Source organism: Urocitellus parryii, chromosome 5, assembly GCF_045843805.1.
Source record: "Urocitellus parryii isolate mUroPar1 chromosome 5, mUroPar1.hap1, whole genome shotgun sequence".
In the NCBI taxonomy this organism is placed as follows: Eukaryota; Metazoa; Chordata; class Mammalia; order Rodentia; family Sciuridae; genus Urocitellus; species Urocitellus parryii.
Genome location: NC_135535.1, coordinates 206,730,393 through 206,750,199, shown reverse-complemented (window position 1 = coordinate 206,750,199; position 19,807 = coordinate 206,730,393). Strand labels below are relative to the sequence as shown.

The 19,807-nt window shown below is 51.9% G+C and overlaps 1 protein-coding gene across 2 annotated transcripts in view; it reads right to left on the bottom strand.

Moving 5' to 3' along the window:
* Positions 1-19,807, bottom strand: part of Dock1 (dedicator of cytokinesis 1) — a 441,986-nt gene that overhangs the window by 13,331 nt on the left and 408,848 nt on the right. For both annotated transcript variants that reach the window (XM_026384205.2, XM_026384206.2), the window contains exons 43-48: positions 18,740-18,824; positions 15,743-15,829; positions 13,156-13,332; positions 12,482-12,565; positions 7,353-7,490; positions 1,941-2,086 (exon numbers count right to left, since the gene is read on the bottom strand). In XM_026384205.2, coding sequence (XP_026239990.1) covers positions 1,941-2,086; positions 7,353-7,490; positions 12,482-12,565; positions 13,156-13,332; positions 15,743-15,829; positions 18,740-18,824 — 717 coding nt within the window. The remainder of the gene's footprint in view (positions 1-1,940; positions 2,087-7,352; positions 7,491-12,481; positions 12,566-13,155; positions 13,333-15,742; positions 15,830-18,739; positions 18,825-19,807) is intronic.

The window sequence follows — 19,807 nt, the reverse complement described above, 5'->3', positions numbered from 1 at the left end:
CACAATTTTGTTCCAGGTTTTGCAGAACTTGAGACACTTAAATGAGCACGAAAGGATAGTGGACATCTTCCTGCCAAGGAAACAGAACTATGCTGTGCAGTTCCAATGGTACACACACACATACGCAAAAAAAAAAAAAAAAAAACGAGAGAAAGACAGGTGGTTTTAGTTTTTCCATATTATGAGAAGCAATTGCTGGCAGGGAGAGCTTTATTCTGCATGGAACCTGTGCCACTTGAGACCAAACCTCATTTTCGCCATATTAGTTAGATGGTAATTCCAAGAATGAACAGAAATCTGGACTCTAATAAAGATGAGTTCAAGGTTAAACAAATGCAGGCTGGGGTGGAGCCCGTTGAATGCACCCTTCTCATCTAAAACTCCACAGCCATTACCTACCTCACCCTGAGCGCTCAGAAATACAGACTAGCCTGGAGATTCTCCGGAAGATCAGCTGCATTTAATTTCTGTATCAGTCTTGTTCTAAGTGACAGGCACACAAGATTTAAACCTCTCTAAATTGAGAATTTCCATATGGCTTTGGCCTTATAAATATCAGACTCTGACTGATAAAAATTATTGTTCAGAAAAAATGTGGGTATAGCTTGGAATTCTCCCCTGGGCACATTAATCATTGGCAACAAAGAACACTTAAGGTTGAGCCGTGTCCCTTGGGATTCTCTGGAAGCGTATGTGGGCAGGGGAAGGGAGGCTGTGCTGGGTAGGGTGACTGGTTGCAAACTACATGGTTTCTCCTCAAAAACACACAAAAAGATCATCATTGAGGTCTTTGCAGTAATCTGAGGTAATTCAGAAGCCACAGTGTGTGCTCAGTGCTATTAACTAATCTCATTAGTAGGTTCACGTTCCCTCTTGGTTACTCTGTGCTCTCTGAAGCAAGAATCGGTCTCCCCCGAGGTCTGCAGAAAGAACGTGGCTCATCATGCCACTCGTGTGTTAGTAGCTGCTGCCGGGGAAGGGGAAGGGTGGAAAAGGAGTCTTAGTTAAGGATACAGTTTCAGTTTCATGAGATGAAAGTTCTAGAGGTGGGTGGTAGTGACAGCTGTCAATAATGTGAGTGCACTTGATGCCACTTAACCTCAACATGGTGACACTGGTAGTTTTATGGTGTCTACCACCATAAAATAAATTGGGAAAACAAAGGATAATATGCTTCCTATTTTCCAGAACAGTCCTGGAAAGTACAGGACAGACAGATGATCATTCTCAGAAGTATTCAACTTAAACAGTATTCGCCCCCGACACACTTTTTTTCTTTTTGTACCGGGGATTGAACTCAGGGGTACTCGACCACTTAGCCACATCCCAGCCCTATTTTGTATTTTATTTAGAGACAGGGTCTCACTGAGTTGCTTAGCTCCTAGCTAAGTTGCTGAGGCTGCCTTTGAACTGAGATACTCCTGCCTCAGCCTCCAGAGCCATGGGATTTCAGGTGTGCACCTCCCCGCCCAGCTGCACTTCCCTTTAAAATAAACTCATCAGAAACAAAAGTGAATCTATAAAATTCTTCTCTCCAAAATAAAGGGAGGCTACACGCCACTTGTCATGTGAGCCTCACCGAGTGCCAGCCAGCTTGGTGGGCAAGCGGAGGCTGCTCCAGGCTGGACCACACCAGCCGGGCCCCGGGAGGACCTGGAGGTGAGCGTGAGATGAAGAGGGCCCGCACACTGCGGCAGCACGCTGCTCCCGAGGCTGGCCCAGGAGGACGCCACCCACTGACGGTCTGAGGTTCGATGGGAACCCTGCCCCAAGGGCCAGCTGAAGTGAGGACCCCTTCCCAACCAGCACAAGACCCTGAGAGCCACGTTGGCACGATGGCCATAGTGTCCCGAGGGGCTGTTTCAAAGAGAGAACCCACTGAGCAGAAGTCCTCCGTGTGATAAACACCCGGGGGCTGGTGGCCCCTGCTGCGCACTCACCCGTCGGAGCCCGGCCTGGAGGGGGTGCTGTCGGAAGAGAGCGAAGAGACGGACGCCACGGACAGGGGCCGCGAGGAGGAGGGCATGGTGAAGGACCGCACCATGGACCGGGGACGGCTGCCTCTTCTGTCGTCCAGACTCGAGGGCTGAGAGGGACAGAGAGGGAGGTGTGAGACGCCCGGGCCTGCCACGGCCAGACAGCTGCGTGGCCTCTGGACCCCAAGGGCCTGTTCTGAACTGGGGAGGAAAGTAATGATTATCTGAAAACTGACCCAACGTGAAAAATACCAGAGAGAACATTCTTGGTCTTTCCGTTTTAAACTCCTGAGTCGGAGATGTACCAACCTGCTCCACAGAAGGCACAGAGCAGAAAGTGAAGCCTCTAGAGACACCAGATTAAAGAACGGCGGGTCTCTGGGTGAACTCGGCACATCTCTGCATGTCCACACTGGACTTCTCTAGCTACAGAAAGAGGCTCCTGCCTCGGGCTCCAAGGTGGACTTCCTCCCGTGAGAGATGGGGCAGGAATTAGAGGAAGCCAGGGCCTGAGTTGCGGAGGCTCCTCCTCCTGGCTAAGCAGAGGACGGACGCTCTGGGAAGACGGTCTCTGCGTGGAATTGTGCACCCCCTTGGCATCTTGTTCAGCACAGAAAGAACCCGGCGTCACTGAGCACAGCATGTGCCCACCTCTGATGAGCCAGGAAGGGCTCGTGTACCTGCATCCTGAGCCAGACGTTGGCACATCTGGGGCTGCAGCTGCTGCACAAGCACTTCAACCCGAGGACACGGGAGCCACTCTCCTGGAGGCCATGTCCTCCTGCCACTTCAGCCTGCCACCCTGCCCATGCCACACCTCGTTCAGCTCGCCACTTACAGGTGACCTGGGCTGGACCCTGGTTCTGGCCCTCAGGAGGGAAGGCTGGGTCTGTTTCTCAACATGTGATTCCAAATAAAATATGATTTGACTTTAAAGCTCCTTCCCAACAGCAAAAAGTTCAGAACTACAAGAGGGTAGGACGTGGCTAACGTTTCCTTAAAGGACCAGATAACAAGTGCTCAGGGTGTGCAGCCCCAAGGCCTCTATCAAAGCCAGTGCACTCGGCCATGACGGCACGAAGGCAGCCGCAAAGGAGACAGAGATGAGTGTGGCCTGTGCCAACAGAGCCGGACTCACAAGAGCAGGCTGCAGGCCACAGTCTGACCACCACTGGTCCAAAGTGGCTGCAGCTAGAATGTGGCAACAGAGAGCCTTCTGCACTAGCCCCATGATGGAGCCCGTGGACATCTCCATGGAGACGTCCCTTGTAACCGATCAGTCTCTATGTGGAAACTCGGAACAGTACCTGTAGATTATTCCCAAGGTGAAAAGGTTCCCCTACTCAACCTGGGGGCTCGGAGCCGTCACCCCTCCTTTTCACAGCCTTTCTGTAGTCCCCCCGGCTCCTCTGTCCCTGGAGGCTTTCCCCCTCAGCCTCTTGGCTGGACCCAGAGACTGGTTTTGTGTCCTTGCTATTCCCAATGATCCAGGAAAGAGCTCTGTCGGCTACTCCAGGTCTACGGGGGCACTCACTGGTCGCCCGGGCACCATCCCGCCCACCAGGCCCTTGCCTCTTCTCTCTGCCATCTCCAGGCCGTGACCCTCTTCACATTTGAGTGAGATTGGCTGTCAGCCGAGGTCTTTCTCTGGCCACTTCTTCCACAGGTGCAGGGGTGGGTGGGCTTGAGAAGGTGGCTTCGGGACACCCACGGCCACCCCATGACTGTGCAGCAGCGGCCTTCCTGCCTGCCCTGGAACACGCTCTGCCTTGACTTCCAACGGTCCCCTTGGATGCAGGTGGGGAGAAGGAAGAGCCAGCGGCCACAGACCCAGGTGAGTCTCTGTGGCACCTGCTGGACAAGGGGAGCAGTGCCCGGGAGATGCTGCTGAGCTGAAGTCGGGGACTCGTCCTGGGGCGCTGGCCAGCAGCCCCACTGCCGGGAGCACCCACACACCAGCTGACACATCACTAGGGAAGTGGTCTTCACAGTGGCCACAAGGACCTGGGCAGTGGGCAGGTGGTGGTCAGTCAGAGGCCAGGAGGTGGAGGCACCCAGTGGGGACAGCCCAACCTGGCTCTCGGGAGGGTCCGAAGGCAGCCTGGAACCTCCCACCACCAACCACCAAGGGCTGGCCATGCCCTTGGAAGGTGACCTGGAGCCTGTTGGGATGTGAGCACGCACGGCAATGGATAAATGAGGGAGGACGGGGCAGGGGGGGGCCACTCCTCGTTTCCCACACTTGTGGCACCCCACAGGGTAGCTGTGGCTTTACTAGGTCACTTGCTTCACAATGTCTTCTTGATTGAGCAGAGACTCTAGAAAATGGGGAAAAGGACTTTCATTTGACTCATCTGAAGTGATTGGAGCCTCGCCCGGTTCTGACAGGTGAAGCTCCAGGGCCAGGACAACACGAGTGGGCTGCTATCTGCAGGTCCCGGGAGTGGGGGAACCGGAACAGGGTGGACTTGTGACTCTGGCACTGACAGCATGACCTTGCATAAAATAAAGAAGCCCTGTGAGCCTCAGTGTCCTCCTGAGCACCAAGGGAATCATCCTCCCACCTCCAGCAGGGTGAGGATCGATGGATGGTGCGGCTGGAGGCTGGTGGCCCAGCACAAGTGGCAGCCACCGCCTCGTCCTTGCTGCTGGCGCTATCTGGTCTGAAGCAACCACTCATTTCAGCTGTCTTGGCAGGAGCCACCCTCTGGCCCTGCCCAGTGCCTCTGAGTTCTGCATGGTTACCTCCCAGCAGGACTGGAATATCCAACCTGACCACAGGAGCTAACTGCCCACTGAGTCATGGACTGGGGAGGGGGTGCATTGGCAGAATTTAATCAAGGTGACCAGTGCTTCCAGAGAAGCAGGCATATTTCATGGTTTCCTGAAAATGCTTCTTTCCACATGTTACTCAACTCTGAGCTTGGGCTAGTCCCAGAGGGTGACATGCTGGTCCCTGGGAGGGGAGGCAGGGGCCAGGCCAGGGGTCTGTGATGCAAAGGCAGTGGGGGCACCCCAGCATCACTCTAGTAGTGATGCCACTAGAGCTGGTCTGGGGGTTCTGACTTACTGGGAAACGTGTGCTGGCGGCCAGGCCGGGGAGGGGACAACAGGGCCGCCTGGAGGCCTCCATGGTGGGTTTGTAGGAGGAGGCTGGAGAGATGGGTCTGGAGGTTCTAAGTGGCACCTGCCCCCTGTGGTGGTTAAGGTGAGCAGGGGGATGAAGCTGAGCAGGTGGAGAGAGGGAGGAGACTGGCAAGGTCCCCTGCACCAGATTTGAAGGCAGAGGCAGAGGACAGGATGAGAAATGCAGAAGTTTTCACTGGCACAAAGGCAAACCTGGGCCCTACCCAGTGCTGAAAGCTGCTGGCATTCTTCCCCCGGCCCCTGGGCCTGTGGCTCATCCTCAGAATGGTGGCCACTTAGAGCCCCAGGACTGGCTAGGTGAAGGCCAAAGCGAGGGGGCCAGAGGCCAGTGTATTATGAGTCAGAGGGTGTCCAAATCTCTTCCTGAGGCTTAGGCTGGCTCACAAAAATTGACAGAATGGTTTATGTGCTTTCTTTGTTTTTTTTTTTTTTAAATTTTTAAATCCATCCTTTTGGAAGCAGGATGGTACCATATTGTTTTCTGAGTTGCTTGCAAGCTTCAAAGCCAGCTAAGACAGGAAGGACACATTCCAAATTGCTTTTATTGTTGAATTTCTCAGTGAATGACAGGCCACGGGCCTGACTCTTTGCCTGCTCAGAGAAGGCTGGCTGCAGGTTATCCTCTGGAGACCCAGGGCCCGGGGCCCAGGAAGGCAGCTCCTAGGGTCACAGTACCTAAGGGAGGGAAGCACTCCCTAAATTCTGCCCTGGATCCCCACTCCCAGCAAGCATCAGGGACCCTGGTTGCCCCACAGAGGGAAGGTTTGGTGAGGAGGATGTTGACTGAGTGTGGTGGGAATCACTAACCTTCAGCTAAGGGCAGCTGCCTGGAGCAGAGGACACCTGTCCTCAGGTAGGGAGCCAGTTTATCTGCACATCACCCTGGCCTCCTACTCTTGCTCTTCCCCACTGTGACCTATAGCAAGCTCACTCAGAGATAATGGTGACTGCAGAGACAGAGGTATGGAAAGTGCATGGTGAGTTCGACACTTTTCTGTAGTTTTGAAATATGCATAAAACGGTTGATGAAACGGGAGGCTTTTCACTTGGTAAGAAACTTTGAGAAGACACAAGTGTTTATTTCTTAGAAAGAATTAAAAGTGGCATCAAATTTCGAAAGAGCTGCCTTCTGACGCACTCTGAAACTCTCCTTGCCACTCCACTCTGATTGTAAGGAGCTGCCAGCTCCCAAGCTATCAAGCACTACTCAAGGATTCTGACTTGCAGGAAGGGTCCTCCAGCACTGCGGAGAGCCCTGGTTTCCAAGCCTGTTTACCTGCGGGGGCGCCCGCTGGCCTGTCAGTCCCAGCTTCCCACCTGCTGGGTTTTCAGAGCCAAACCTGCAGTGTGTGTCATTGTTGGCTCACAGGCTCAAACCCTGTTGGGCCCAGGAATAAGAACACTCTCATCTGTTGAGCATCAGGCCCTGGCTTGAAGACGCAGGGCTCAGTCATGCCCGGCAGGGGCTCATCTACAGAAATGAAACCGCACAGTTTTTTTTTTTTTTTGCATCAAACCTCAACTGCTCTTATATTGCGCTCCTGACCCCAGCCCCTTTTATGAACTCATCACAAAAGTGCTTTTCGGCCCCCATCACAGCAGTCTCCTGCCCCCAACTGCCCAGGCTCTTAGAGGCAGAGTGATTTCCCAGCTGCTGCCCTTGATTTCTCTTCTGCCCAAGGCGTGCCTGCGTCCCTTGGCCTGCCATTCAATCCCTGCCTCCTTCTCGGCCTGGGTCATTTCCATTCCTCCCATAAGTGAGTCTTGGCGATAATTTCAAACATCAGTAGTCTACCACTTTTGCCTTCATGGCTAAGGTCAAGGGTTTGACCTTGGACTGGGTAGCTCCACCAGTGCTTTGAGATGTCATGAGTACTGTTGCCCCGAGGGTTAGTTAGTCCTGTGTGTCCTGTGCCTGTGGGAATGGGCTCTGTCAGCCAGCCAAGCCACATGGCCTCTGTGAAACTTCTCCCTGGCTCCTGGACACCAAGGTGGATGGTGTTTAGAGCAGGTAAACAGGGCATCTGGAGGTCAAGCAAGTCCAGGAGTTCTGCCTCACACTGACATTTCCAGCTATTGAAGGGAGGTTGCTGGGTGGCCAACTAATGGGCCAAGGGGCTGAGCGGGATCCCTCCAATCCACCACCTCTGTGGGCATCACCTGCTCCTGTCCTGTGCCCCAAGCCCATCACAGCCAGACAGCCCTTCTCCTGAGACCTGGCCCACTTACCATGGTGCGGACGCCATACTGCTTTTCCACTTTTTCTTTCAGCTGCTTGAAACAGGCTTCCATTCTCTCATGAAACGGCCTCAGTGCCTCTGTGACTTTGTCTCCATGAATCCTGATCCCTTCGGCCAAAAATGGAATCTGAAAAACACAGAAGGCGACGTTCGTTCTCTCCTTATTTCTTGGTTAATGGTCTAGAGAGAGCAATGCACCCCAGCGGAGAGTGGAGCCGGCTGAAAGGCGCCTGCTGGCTTCCAGATCAAAGTGACTGGTTCCTTGCCAGCAGGCCACTTCCCCCAAAGACGGATTTTCAAATGGAAAGCCCTGGGGTCCCCACCGGAGGTGTCCAGTGGGCTCCTGAATGCTGAGGCCCACCACTCCCAGAACAGACTTCCCCATTCACCTTCCTGGGGTTTTGAATGTTTAGATGTAACTTGTTCTGTCGGCAAAGGGTCATGTTAGAGCACACACATTTTTAAGGTAAGAATATCGCCTTTATAGGCAATTGAGAACCTTACTCCAAAACACAAAAATCTAATTATGTGTGATCTATAGTCCTGAAGGATATTCTTGTTTGGAAAGGAAAACTAAATTCATCCTTCCTTAAAACTAAAAATAATCCCTTCTCTGCCGACACTGCTGTCACAAGATATCCACGCCAACACTTCACTTCCAAGCGGGGAGATGACGCTGACCTTTAGAAGCGTCACAAGAGACATTTCATTCTTCCAGCTGCAGAGACCCCAGAGTTGCTCTGGTGGAGGTAAACCCGGGAACAGCCTCCCTTTTTGTCCCTGGCCGCTGCTCCCGCCCGGTGCCTGGACTGGGAATTAGACATTCTTCAATGCAATCAAACTAAGAGGCTTCCTCTTAATAATTACAATTAAATCAAAAAACTGATTAAAAACAGATTTCCTAATATGACAGAAGACCTCCCTGTACCAGCAGATTTATTAGTAAGAGGGATAATAAGTACACAATTGAATTTCATGTGAACAAATTCAAGACACCCTATCAAGATGAATCAACGCATGAAATGTATTGGGTTGCCATTTTTAGCCCGCAGCTGCTGCCTCTCTTGGTATCCAGGAAAGGGGGAACGAGTGAACCCCCACCTTGTTCCAGCGTGCCCAGCCTGCTCCGGGGCTGCACTGGCACAGAAGTTGGTTTTGCTGACAGTTGGGCCTAAACCCAGGGCACAGGCCAGATATCCCTTTCTGGCCAGTTAGCACGGAAAGGACGGTGTGCAGGTGAGACTCTAAAATAGATGGGACGTTTTAATATTCCATGTGAATTCCTCACGCAGATGGCAGCCTCCCTGGGGCCAGCCACAGTTTATTCAGGACCAGCAGCAGAAAGTGCTCACTGTACTCCTTCTGCTTCCTGAGCTCTGCCTTGGGAGATGACAAAGGCAGGCTGAGACCACTTTGGTGGCACAGTGAATGTATCCATCAGGGTGCAGAGGCAAACGTGTGCCGGAAGGCCACCTCAAGGAGAAAGCACAGCCATCCTAGATACGGAAAGCATTTTTTATTTAGAATGGCCTTTCTTAAGTGTGAAAGATGCAATCTAATCATTTCTGTGTTTTGCTGTGTTCTGTCGGCATGATAAAACTCCTAATTGGTCAGATTCTTTACATCACAGGAGCCGCTTGCTGGAGTAGAGCTGAGGATACTTGGTTGGGCGCTGGGACCACCTGAACTGCAATTTGGTGGCAAAACTTACAATGTGCAAGAATTCATGGTTCTCAACAATCGGTGACAGTGACCGGAAAAGACCTTCCTAGAGGGTAGGATATGGTCCCCGGGGTCTGAGTATCTGGGGCTGAACTGAAACTGTGATGTGATTCTAAATGAAAGAAAACAGAAAACTGTCCTGTGCCTATACCCTCCAACATATGAAGTGCTTCATCGACACAGAGAAGACACGGACACCGACTTGAAATGGTCTTTAGAGACACTTAAGTGCTCAGCCTACAAAATATCTTAGAGTCATGACCTGTTGCAGGTGAACCTGGAATCTGCATTTCTCCAGGGGTTCCCAGAACTCAGAGAGCAGAGAGTATGGTCCCAAAGTCATACCTCCAGATGTTCCAAGTGAGCTGACAGTCTACTCTCAAGGCTGGCCTCCTAACGAGTGTGCTGCAATTAGTTTGGTCTCGTGTGTTCCCTGCATAGATGCCAGCCTTGCCGGCAGCACAGAATACCTAAAAGCCCTGCTCAGTGCTCCATGAGCACTGGGCCTGGGGATGATGAGGGAGTTTGGTCTCTCTTCTTCCATACATTTCAAAGGAGCAATATGTGCACATATAGCAGTTTCATATAAGAGTGTCCAGATTCATCTCTGGACACTGAGCAATGACAGGTGTGTTCATGGGAATACAGAGCTATGCCTTTGAAGAAGTGGCTCAGGACTTCTGCTGCAAACCTGGAAGAGACTGCAGGTAGCCCTGCCTCTTGTGTGGTAAGGAGCAGCCAGCACCGTCCTCTGCTTTAGAGACAGTCAGCAGGAGCCCCTGAGGCCGACTGGCCAGGATTCCCTGTGGGCCTCGGAGATGAGCTTGTACATCAGCAATGGAAACTGGGCAAATGAGTCCCAGGGCTCCCAGGAGGACAGCCCTGCTCCACCTGCCAGAGCTTCAGGAAAAACCCAAACCAAATGCACTAACAAACAAAAAGAGAACAAAGATCCTGATAACCCCAAAGTTCTTATTTTTAATGAACACATGACTCAATTACTGATATTAAGATATGCCTTTTCAAAACATTTGCAAATGAGAGCAAAATCACAGGTAATGTTTTGAATATGTATTTTTCTTCACTCTTTGATTTAATGAAGTTGCTAGAAAACGAATTCTTTCAACTTTCCTGTGAGCTGCTTTAGAATTCATCCTTTAATACAGTTATTAGGGGTGATGACAGAGGGCTGACATAAAGTTGCTCTCTAGGGAACAAATTATTTTCCTCTGTAGGACTTGAAACTCTTAAAATCCAATTTGCTGTAAAAGCTTACGGGGGGAAAAAATCAATAGAACTTTTGCAGACCAAACTAGTTTTTTGTGTTATAGCATTCAGAGGAGTTTTGAATTTTGTACCCTTTAGTTTCTATGGCATCTAAAATGGAATCATTTGAAATTTTAAGTCCCACTTTTTACTAACGGAGACTGCTCACAGAAGGCTTACATTTCATGCAAAGAAACCAGCGTTGGCCACCAGTGCCTCTTCCTCTTCCTGTCACCTCAGAGGGATCTGACCACAAAATACTTCCCAGGCAAGCGGATTTAAGGCACATACAGATTTATGACAGAGTCTAAGTATTTCCTTTTGAATATAATCCTGTGTGTGTAGCTGAACACCCATAAAAATGGCTATTATAAAAAAAGAAAACAAATTAACAAATCTTGGTGAAGATTTGGAGAAATGAGGACCATGCATCATAGCTGGTGGGAATGTAAAATGATACACTCCCTGAAGGAAATCTGGCAATGACACAAAAAAAATTAAACAGAATTTTATAAGATCCATGAATTCTTGTTTTTCATAGATGCCACAAAGCATTGAAAGCAGGGACCGGCACAGGTATCTGTGCACTCATATTCACAGCAGTGTGAGTTACACTAGCCACAGGCAGAAATAACCCAAAGGTTTATCAACAGATGATCGGTAAACAAATCCTGGTCTTTCCATGTAACGGAAGATTGCTCAGCCCTCAAAGGAAGAAAATCCTGACACAGGCCACAGCATGGATGGACTTTGAAGCCATCCTGCCCAGTGAGCCAAACCAGATGAAGAGGCAGATGCTGAAGGAGCATACTCAGGAGAAGTTCCCAAAGTTGTCAAATCCCATGGAGGCAGGAAACAGAATGAGGAGCACCCAGGGCTGGGGGAGGGGAGGGAGGGTTGTTTGATGGGGACAGAGTTTCAGTTTTGCAAGATGAAAAACGTACAGTTCAGCGCTGTTGTGAAGGTCCTTAACAGCACTGAACTGTACGTTTAAAAATGGCTAAGATCTTGAATTTTGTAGAATCTATCACAGATTATATGCTTTATCAATACACATATGATGTGCATATATAAATATAAATGATCAGGATTATGAAAACAAGTCCAGCCCATACATCTGAATGCAGGTCAGGCGGACCTCTAACTCGGCTGAAACCGCTCAGCCTCACAGCCCCACGAGTCTCCCTGGCCAACGTGCTGATGTCAGAGAGCCAGGAAGAGGAGACTTGCTGGGACAGTCAGGGTGAAAATGCCCAGGAGCGGTCTCCTCAGAGGAACAGCCTTGCCCAGTCAACTGCACCATCTTCAGGCCCCAGCAGGGAGCGCAGGACCCCCAGCGTAGCCACGTGGCCTGAACGACGCCCCGCCCAAGAGGGGCAGGCCCCCCTCCATTTCCTCAGCCCAGCACGTGGGGTTCTCATCTGGTGACAATGGGGACAGCCCCCTCCTCGCCTCCCACATGACGAGTGGGCAACCCAAGTGACAGGGCAAGGAGAGGTGGAGCTCCCCGAGAGGCACAGCTCCCCGAGAGGCAATCTGGATGTCCCCGGGCCACGGAGCCAGGAGGGTCTGAGACACACAGGCACCTGGGAACTGAACACGAAGCACCCTCTGGGTTAGGTTACCCACCTTGAAGACAATGGCCTTCCCAAAAGGGCTCGGTGGCCTCAGGAGCATGAGCAGAAACAAAATACCACGCAGAATCTCCCCTGGGAAAACCAAACGGAGGACACCCGCAGCCCAGAGCCTGCCTTGGAGCGGAGCGCGCTGCAGCTTCGGCTACAGCTCCCAAGACTGCAGAGGCTTCCCTGGGACAGGCGGTGGCAAAGGGCTTCGTGCCTCTAAGTCCCCGCTGATGTCAGAGAGAGATTTTTCTAGCAGCTGGGATAACTCAGCAGGGGGAGGAAGAGACCTTGTTCATTTGCAAGAGAATCTTCTGGCTGTTCAAGTTCATGAGTGCAGCCCGGGGTTGGGCCCATCATGGCAGCCCAGGTGGCTTACCCAGGGGCACCTGACCTCAGTCGAAAGTCCTCCATGCTGGCAGGCAGTGTGCAAGGGGCCCAGGAGACCTGAGCCTAGACCTGTTCCCCCGTCCCCCCAGGCGGGCCAGGCCACCACTGCAGACTCTACCTGCCAGGCAATCAGGTCCTTGAGCTTCTCGATCTGAGCCAGGGACTCGGGGTGCTCCTGCAGGTAGCGATCTGTGAAGAAGGCCTGTGGAGACAGACAGCCCTCAGTGCACCTCTCCTCCAACACGGAAGTGTGCACCTCTACCTCACACCAGGCCACAACAGATCCTCGACCCTGCTCTCCCCGGCTCACTCCAGACCTTCTGTCACACCTTCCCCAGTCCCAAGGCAAAATGTTAAGGTGAGATAATAAATGGCCCATGGGCCATTCACAGTGATGCCCCAATGCTGAGAGTCCAGCAAGGCCACAGCTGATCTAGGTCACCTGGACAAGTTGGGGGAGATTGAACACCACCCAGCCAGCTGCACCTGTGTCCCCACCCTGCACCTGCCCCAGGCTGGACACAACCTGAGGGATACAGAGCATTAGGGGAGTGCCACCTTTTCCTGCTCTCTGGCAGTGCACTGTCTGTTTTTCCTGGTCTAGATCAGAGGTCAACAAGCTTTTTGGATGAAGGGTCAGACGATACACATTCTAGCCCCTGCAGGGACGGCCTCTGTGCCTGGCCACGGCACCATCACTGCTGAGGGAGCTCAGTGAGGCCAGCTAGTCTTCAGGCTTGGGGGAAAGTGGAAGGCTCAGCCTGTCCTGGTGACCCCGGGCATGCCACATGCCTTCTCGTAATTGGTGAAGCCCCCCATGACAGCAGGGTCCACGATGCCATTCAGGAGCATAGACAGGGGGTTGACGGGCAGGCTGGGGTCGTCCAGGTGCTGCTGCACCATGCTGCTGATCTTGTCATTCGTCAGCTGCATGGTCTCAATGGCATTCTCCAGTGGGCTGATCTCCACCTGCAAGGAAGAGAAGATGGTACCATGGCATGGCCACATCCTCTGCCTGGGCCTCACCAGAGGAGCATGGTGTCCTGGTGGGGCAGGCTACCTCCTCTCCCCTACACCATCTCACAAGAGATGGCTGGACGTGCGGTTGCTTGTGGCCGAGGCACGAGCAGCTGGGGATTCTATCATCACTGTTATGGAAAGAAAGCAAGGCTGCCCGGCTGTGGTCACATGTGGTCATCTGGGGAAAACACTCAGCCCTGGCAGTGCCTCAACACGACCCCAAAGGAGACCTTGAACGTGTCCTAGCTCTCTGCTTGTTCTAGAGTTGCCCTTCTAGAAACCTGCTGGCCCCTTTGGTTTGGGAAGGCAATGGAGGGGCCTCCACACACCCCCATGTGGAAGATGAGCGCTCGCAGTCTCATCTGGAAGGTCAGGCCTGCAGTGGAGCCGTGCGCACAGGAGGCAGGGGACAAGCTCCTCCTGGGCTTGCTTCCCTCTCTTCCGCCTCTGTCCTTCTCGGGAGCCGTGTCTGGCGGAACCTGAAGGTGCCCTAAGAGCAGCATGGTATGCGGCCCACACCGACTACCAGGCCTTGTGCTCTCCCACTGAGGCTGGGCCATGGGACCCACGTCCAGATGGCCTCAGTCCCTGTGATCCTCCCAAAGGAGGTGTGATGGGCCCCAGCCATGTCCAGGGACTGGGGTGTCCCCAGCAAATGGCTAAGCAGAGCCTCCAGCATTCTTGCTGCAGCCTCGGGAACGCCTTTTGGGTGAGGAGAGGTGGCTGGGGAAGGGGAAGCAGAGAGGGCAGAGAACGGACAAGTGGGGATTGCCAGACTCCAGCACGACAATCCAGCGGCTGCAGAGGAAGTGGTCCACAGAGGCCAGCGCCTGGTCGACGTGCCCATCTGTGACCCAATACAGGGACCTGTGGTCGACCATGTGCACACTATTGAGGGTGGCCCTCGTCACATGCACTCTCAGGAAAGCCGTCCTCACCTGTGTCAGACCGTGGAATGTCCCGTCCTAGGAACATGACCTCTGGGGCAGGATGCCATTTAACTGGCTGCTCATCCCCAGTCACTGAACCCATTTACCTCAAGAAAGAACGTTTCCTGTCTTCGTCAAACAGGCTAGGGCTGCCCCTGTGAGGACAGGGTCTGTTCCCGGAGGCATGGCAGGGGAAGGGGTCTGCAGCAGGGTTCCAGTCCCACCGCTCTGGGATTATTTGGCTTCCAGCCCTTTTAATCTGTTAAAAATGGCCAGCACAGACCGAGGAGCTGTGTCCTCACAAAAGGTCAGGCTCCAGGATCTCACGGGCAGAGGCTCACAAGAGGATTAGCGCCTGCTCCTCTGTCCCCTGGGGACCTTACCACCTCCACACACCCCATGAAGGGGCTGTAGTTTTTACCACCTGACCCCACTCGGCACAGCCCTCCATCTACCTGAGAGGTCTGGAGAATAGAATGGGAGGTCCCAGAGCAGAAAGGGACAGTATCTCCCAAGAGGGTAGGCAGAGAGCCTCGGAGGCCCAGCGGGAAGCCGGGGTTGCATCCTGGCAGCCTCCTGGGTCAGGGCGGGAGGTCTGTCAGAGCAGGCAAATGCTCATGGAAGGACCTGGAGCTCAAGCCAGCCAGGCCAAAGGGGAATGGTGGACAGAAGGTTGCAGCCTCGTCCTAGAGCCAACCACCAGGTGCTTCAGGGGACTCACTGCAAACTGGGGGCAAGTGCTACCCCAGGGCTGGGATCCTGCCCCATGAAGACACAGGAACAAAAACATTTCTCAACTGGCACTTTTAAACTGGCATTGCCACAGCCCTGACATTTCCATGCAGTTAATAGATCTGCTGCTTCATGTAAATGAGGCTGTCCCATAGCTCACCATAAATGTGAGTTTCATGTAAATGAAGCTGTCCCAAAGCCAGGCAGAGTTTAGTTAACGAGACGGGAACCATCCTTCCTTTAAAAACTGTAGGGGCCGGGTCTATTCTCAGGCTATTTTTACTTGAAATGAGCGAGTGCTATTAATTCAGTTGTTTGTCATGTAAATGGCAATAAAACCATCAAGAAGAAAGATTTTGTAAAAAGTTTATGTAAATTGGAACTTGTTTTAAACTTTTCATTTAGGGAAGGGAAAGAACTGTCAAAACAGCCCAGCTATGATTGAAATTAAATACTGAGAGGAGAAATGAGATCTTGGTCCGGTTTTCTTACAAAGAAAGCCAGTTCTCGGTGGTGTTTCCACAGCTCTTCCACTAAGATACTGGGGGTGGGATGGGGCGAGGTGTCATGGACGCTCGGAGGAACATGCAGCGGGGCCACCTACATTGCAGGGTCTGCCTTGGGCAACCTGCCAGGAGGATGTATCCGACCCTAGCTGGGAAGGGAAGGGGATGATGGCTTCCAGGGTTTGTTCTTACCATGAAAACAGATTTGACTTCAAACCACCTTAAAATGCCAGGCAATTTATAGGCTGTGGTGTATATGGTCCTCTCGATCCACATATTCTGCAAAAGGAACACAAAACCTGTGTTAGGAGGCCATCGGCGGGGGCTGGCTCTGCCCTCATGGGGATTCACAGGACCCCTGGGCAGAGATTTCCAGAGCAGCAGGTTCTGCCTATGTGCAGGGCAGGGCAGGAAGGGCAGGTGTGTGTTGCAGTGCCACCTCATAAGCCACGCTCTGCTTAACAGCCACACAGCACATACCCAAGCATCCTGTTTCCTATCCATGAGGGCCCACCTCCCTGGTATTTGGCAAAGAGAATGTAGGAGATGGGGAGGTGTAAATAGTTCAGACTGGTGTGGCCTCTTAAACAGATTTGGGATGGTGCCAAATGAGTTTCATATTAGCTGTACTTTGAGTTTAAAACAAATTCAAAGGTGCTAATGCATTCAGGAAGGCTAGGTTTATCAAAACTGACCTCTCACATCCTAATAAAATTAGTATTTTAGAACATTTTTGTGAAAACATAAAAATATGAAAATGGAAGGGAGAAAGTTACTCACAATGCAGAGATGACAACCTGAACATTCTGGTGTATTACTCAAGACTTTCCACTCTCTGCATTTTTAAAATGTGTACATACATTTTAAATAAAAACGCCATTTTATGAAATGTACTCTTTGTAAAGTAGACATTGCAGATTGCAGGAAAAGGTGTCAAGCATCATTCTACGCTGCCTTCAGGTTGCAGAGCCACAACTCAGGGCAAACTGCAACCCTGGCCTCCGCCTGCTCAAGCCTGCCTGGCTTGCGACCCTCCTCTGCCATTCCAGCCTGTAAGGCAGAATCCTGAGCACCAAGTCTTCTGCCAGTAGCAATGGAGACCTGTTATTTTTTTTTTTTTTAATTTGTGCTGAGAATGGAACCAGAGGCCTTGTGCATGCTAAGCATGTGCTCTATCGCGGAGTTAGATTCCCAGCCCTACCAATAGGGCCTAGATTTATGTAGATGGGATCATGGGATGTCAACAATTCCAGAAAGCTGTCTGGATCTTGGAAACCTCTGGGATTCCTGGAGAAGGAAAGCAAGGGCCTAGTTGGGACCTCAGAGACACAGGCCAGGCCCCCTGTGGTCACCCTCTCAGGCACTGGCCTTGGAAGGGTAGCACTTGCTATTTCAGAACCTGTCTAGACCACACCTCCAGCACCTTCTCTGTAGTTCCGCTCCTGGGAGGGGTGGCCATCTGGGTCTCCTCCTCCACTGGCCCTTGCTGGCAGGAGCTTCAGCCCTTACAAGGTTTGAAGGCGCTGAGCCTCCTTGCCCTGCTCCTGGCTGGGCTTCCACAGCCTCTGCCCCTGGGGCCTGAGAAGCCAAATTCCCCAGGAAACAGCAAAGCCCCATTTCCCTGGGCTCCTGGCTGCATGCCTGCGTGAGGACCTAATGGGGTCATGTTGGTTTTCAGGGCCATCCAGGAGAGGCCCAGCCTGTGAGGCTTGGCATAGCTCAAGACATCGGGAGCCTGGGTTATTCCTAGCTCTGCTCCCCTGTTGCTGGCATTTTGGCAATTCACTGGACTCCTTGTGTCTATTTCTTTATGGTGTAAGAATATATGCACTTCCAGATGGGAGAGGAGCGGAGCGAGGAAAAGCCAACAAACCCGCAACCCAGACACAACATGCACAATGGCAGGATGGCTGGAGGTCGACGGCTCAGAAAGCTGCCCCCTTAGATGGGTGTCTGGGTTAGATGTACCAAGGTTGGGCCCCCACCGTTACAGAAATACAGCAGCGACCAGTCACCAAGGACGTTCAGGACACTGGCCTGAGGCAAGAAAAAGAGCCTTGGTCCTTAGACACCAGTGTGTTAGAACTGTAGGTCTTGGGTTCACCCAACTCCAAGCTCCTATTGACACACAAGGGCTTGGGCCTCCTAGCTGGAGGGGCTCCCCCAGGGAGCTCCCAGGAGTTGACAGAGGAGACTCAGATGTTTTTGAGGATCACATGATTGAAAGAAACCGGAAGATCTGCAGGGAGACAGAATGGAGGTCCCAAGGCAGCCCTGACAAAGAGCTCCGAGCTTTGCTCTGGGCCATGAGCAGAGGCACCTTTGACCCCCTCATCAGAGGCCACCAGACTGCAGACTAGAGCAGTGCCATCTCCTGCAGTGCTGTGTTCCCAGAGTCCCGAGGGCTGCAGCCTCATGCCACATGGGCCCATACATGGGTTTCTGGAGGTTTTCCATGAACAAGGGAGAAATGTTATCATTTAAGAAAATTCTGGCTTGTCTGGTGCTTTTTTAAAATGAAATTCATTAAATCAGTTTGTACATATAATTTCTAAAAGGCTGTAATAAGGATGTGTGTTAATATTTCCATGACTTCAATGCAATGGTTTCCAAAAAGGGACAAATATTTGGTGATGTCTGGAACAACTTTTGGATTGGTTGTCACAAATGGGGAAGTGATACTGGCATCTGGTGCGCAGGGGTCAGGGATGCTGCTAAACAGTCTGCGATGCATAGGACAGCCTCCACCACGGAGAATCACCTGGCCCCTGGTGTCAGCAGCATCCAGGCAGAAATCCTTCTGCAGCTGCTGAGATATAGTGAAGTTCAGGCTGGACACTGCCTGGTGTGCCAGCATCTGCGTCTACACTCAGCCCATCTGCTGACCCCCAGGTCACCTGCAGGAGGTCCTGTCAGCACTGGGCATCTCACACCCAACTGTAGCTAGAGATACAGCACCTGCTCCAGCACAGGGGCTGGGCTCAAGGGAAGCCCCGCACCTTCCCATGTTAGGCACCTTACTATACACCGAAACCTCAAGACCTGTTTGTGAAATGCTGATGGCTTTGCTACATTTGGAGGGGAGAGGGGATAGGATTCCCACACATTTTGCCCAGAGGCGTGGCGGCCCCAAGGCCACACTCTTCCAGGGCACTCCTGTTGTTGGTAGAATCAGTGGTGTTGTTTTACCGCAAATTCATTATCTGGGTTTTTCTCTCCTTTCCGGATCGGCCTGGAATATTCGAATCTCTGGACCTCGTTCGCCCTGTAAAAGCTGCAGAGACAGAAGTGTCTTCAGACATTAACCTTAAACAGCCCGTTCACTTTTAGATGCAGGATCTGGCCTTAGCTGTATCCCAGGAAGTGGCTGCCGCCTTGACCTGCTGCCTCTTCGCCCAGCAGCCTCTGAAGGTAAACCCTGGCAGGTGCAAAATGAACTTCAGGTTTCAGCACCTCTGGGTCCCTGCCAACCCTCAGGGAGAAGGGATACTGGGTCAGAGTGAGAAGGTAAAGTGGGGAAAAGGGAAGGGAAGCAGAGGGGCCGGGCTGTGTCTTCAACGTATGTGTTCATTATTTAAGAAATCGTTTCATCATTTGCTTCAATAATTTAGCAATTAAGTTATTTGATAACTTAATAATTAATTACTTTCTAAAATAGTTAAAAATGGATGCATTCATTATTTTTAGAAAGATGCTCCATAATTTAGTTTCAGATCCATAGAATGCAGATCTGAAAGAGTGGCACCCGTGGAATGTATGTGCCTGCCTTCCTCCTGTGGGCAAGGGGTGGGCTTTGCCTATGCCAGGCGGGGCGGGGGGACTTCTTTCTCCCCCTACACGGAAATACGTCTAAAGGAACTGAGAGACTCTACAGTTTTATATTTACTTAAAGGCCCTCCCTGAGAAAAGACATTGCAAACCTTAAAATGCATGCCTTGTGAAAACAGTCTCTTGCAAACACACGGAGTCTGGGTTTACATCCATTACTGCTGACGAAAGGTCAAAGAAAGGAGGAGAGCTCGGAGAAACCACCAAACTTGAGGATGCCACACAAGCAGATCCTGAGGACCCTCAGGCCATCCAGGAGGCTAATGTTTTCACCGGAATGAGGATCCAACAGAGAAGAAAACTTTTCCCATCAAAGAGCCATCTGCAAAAGCAGATGTTCCCGCACCACTGCTACGTCAGGGGCGACTCAAACTGCCAGGCACCATCCCACGCAAATTCGGACAGTGAGGTTTAAAAACCACTCACCAT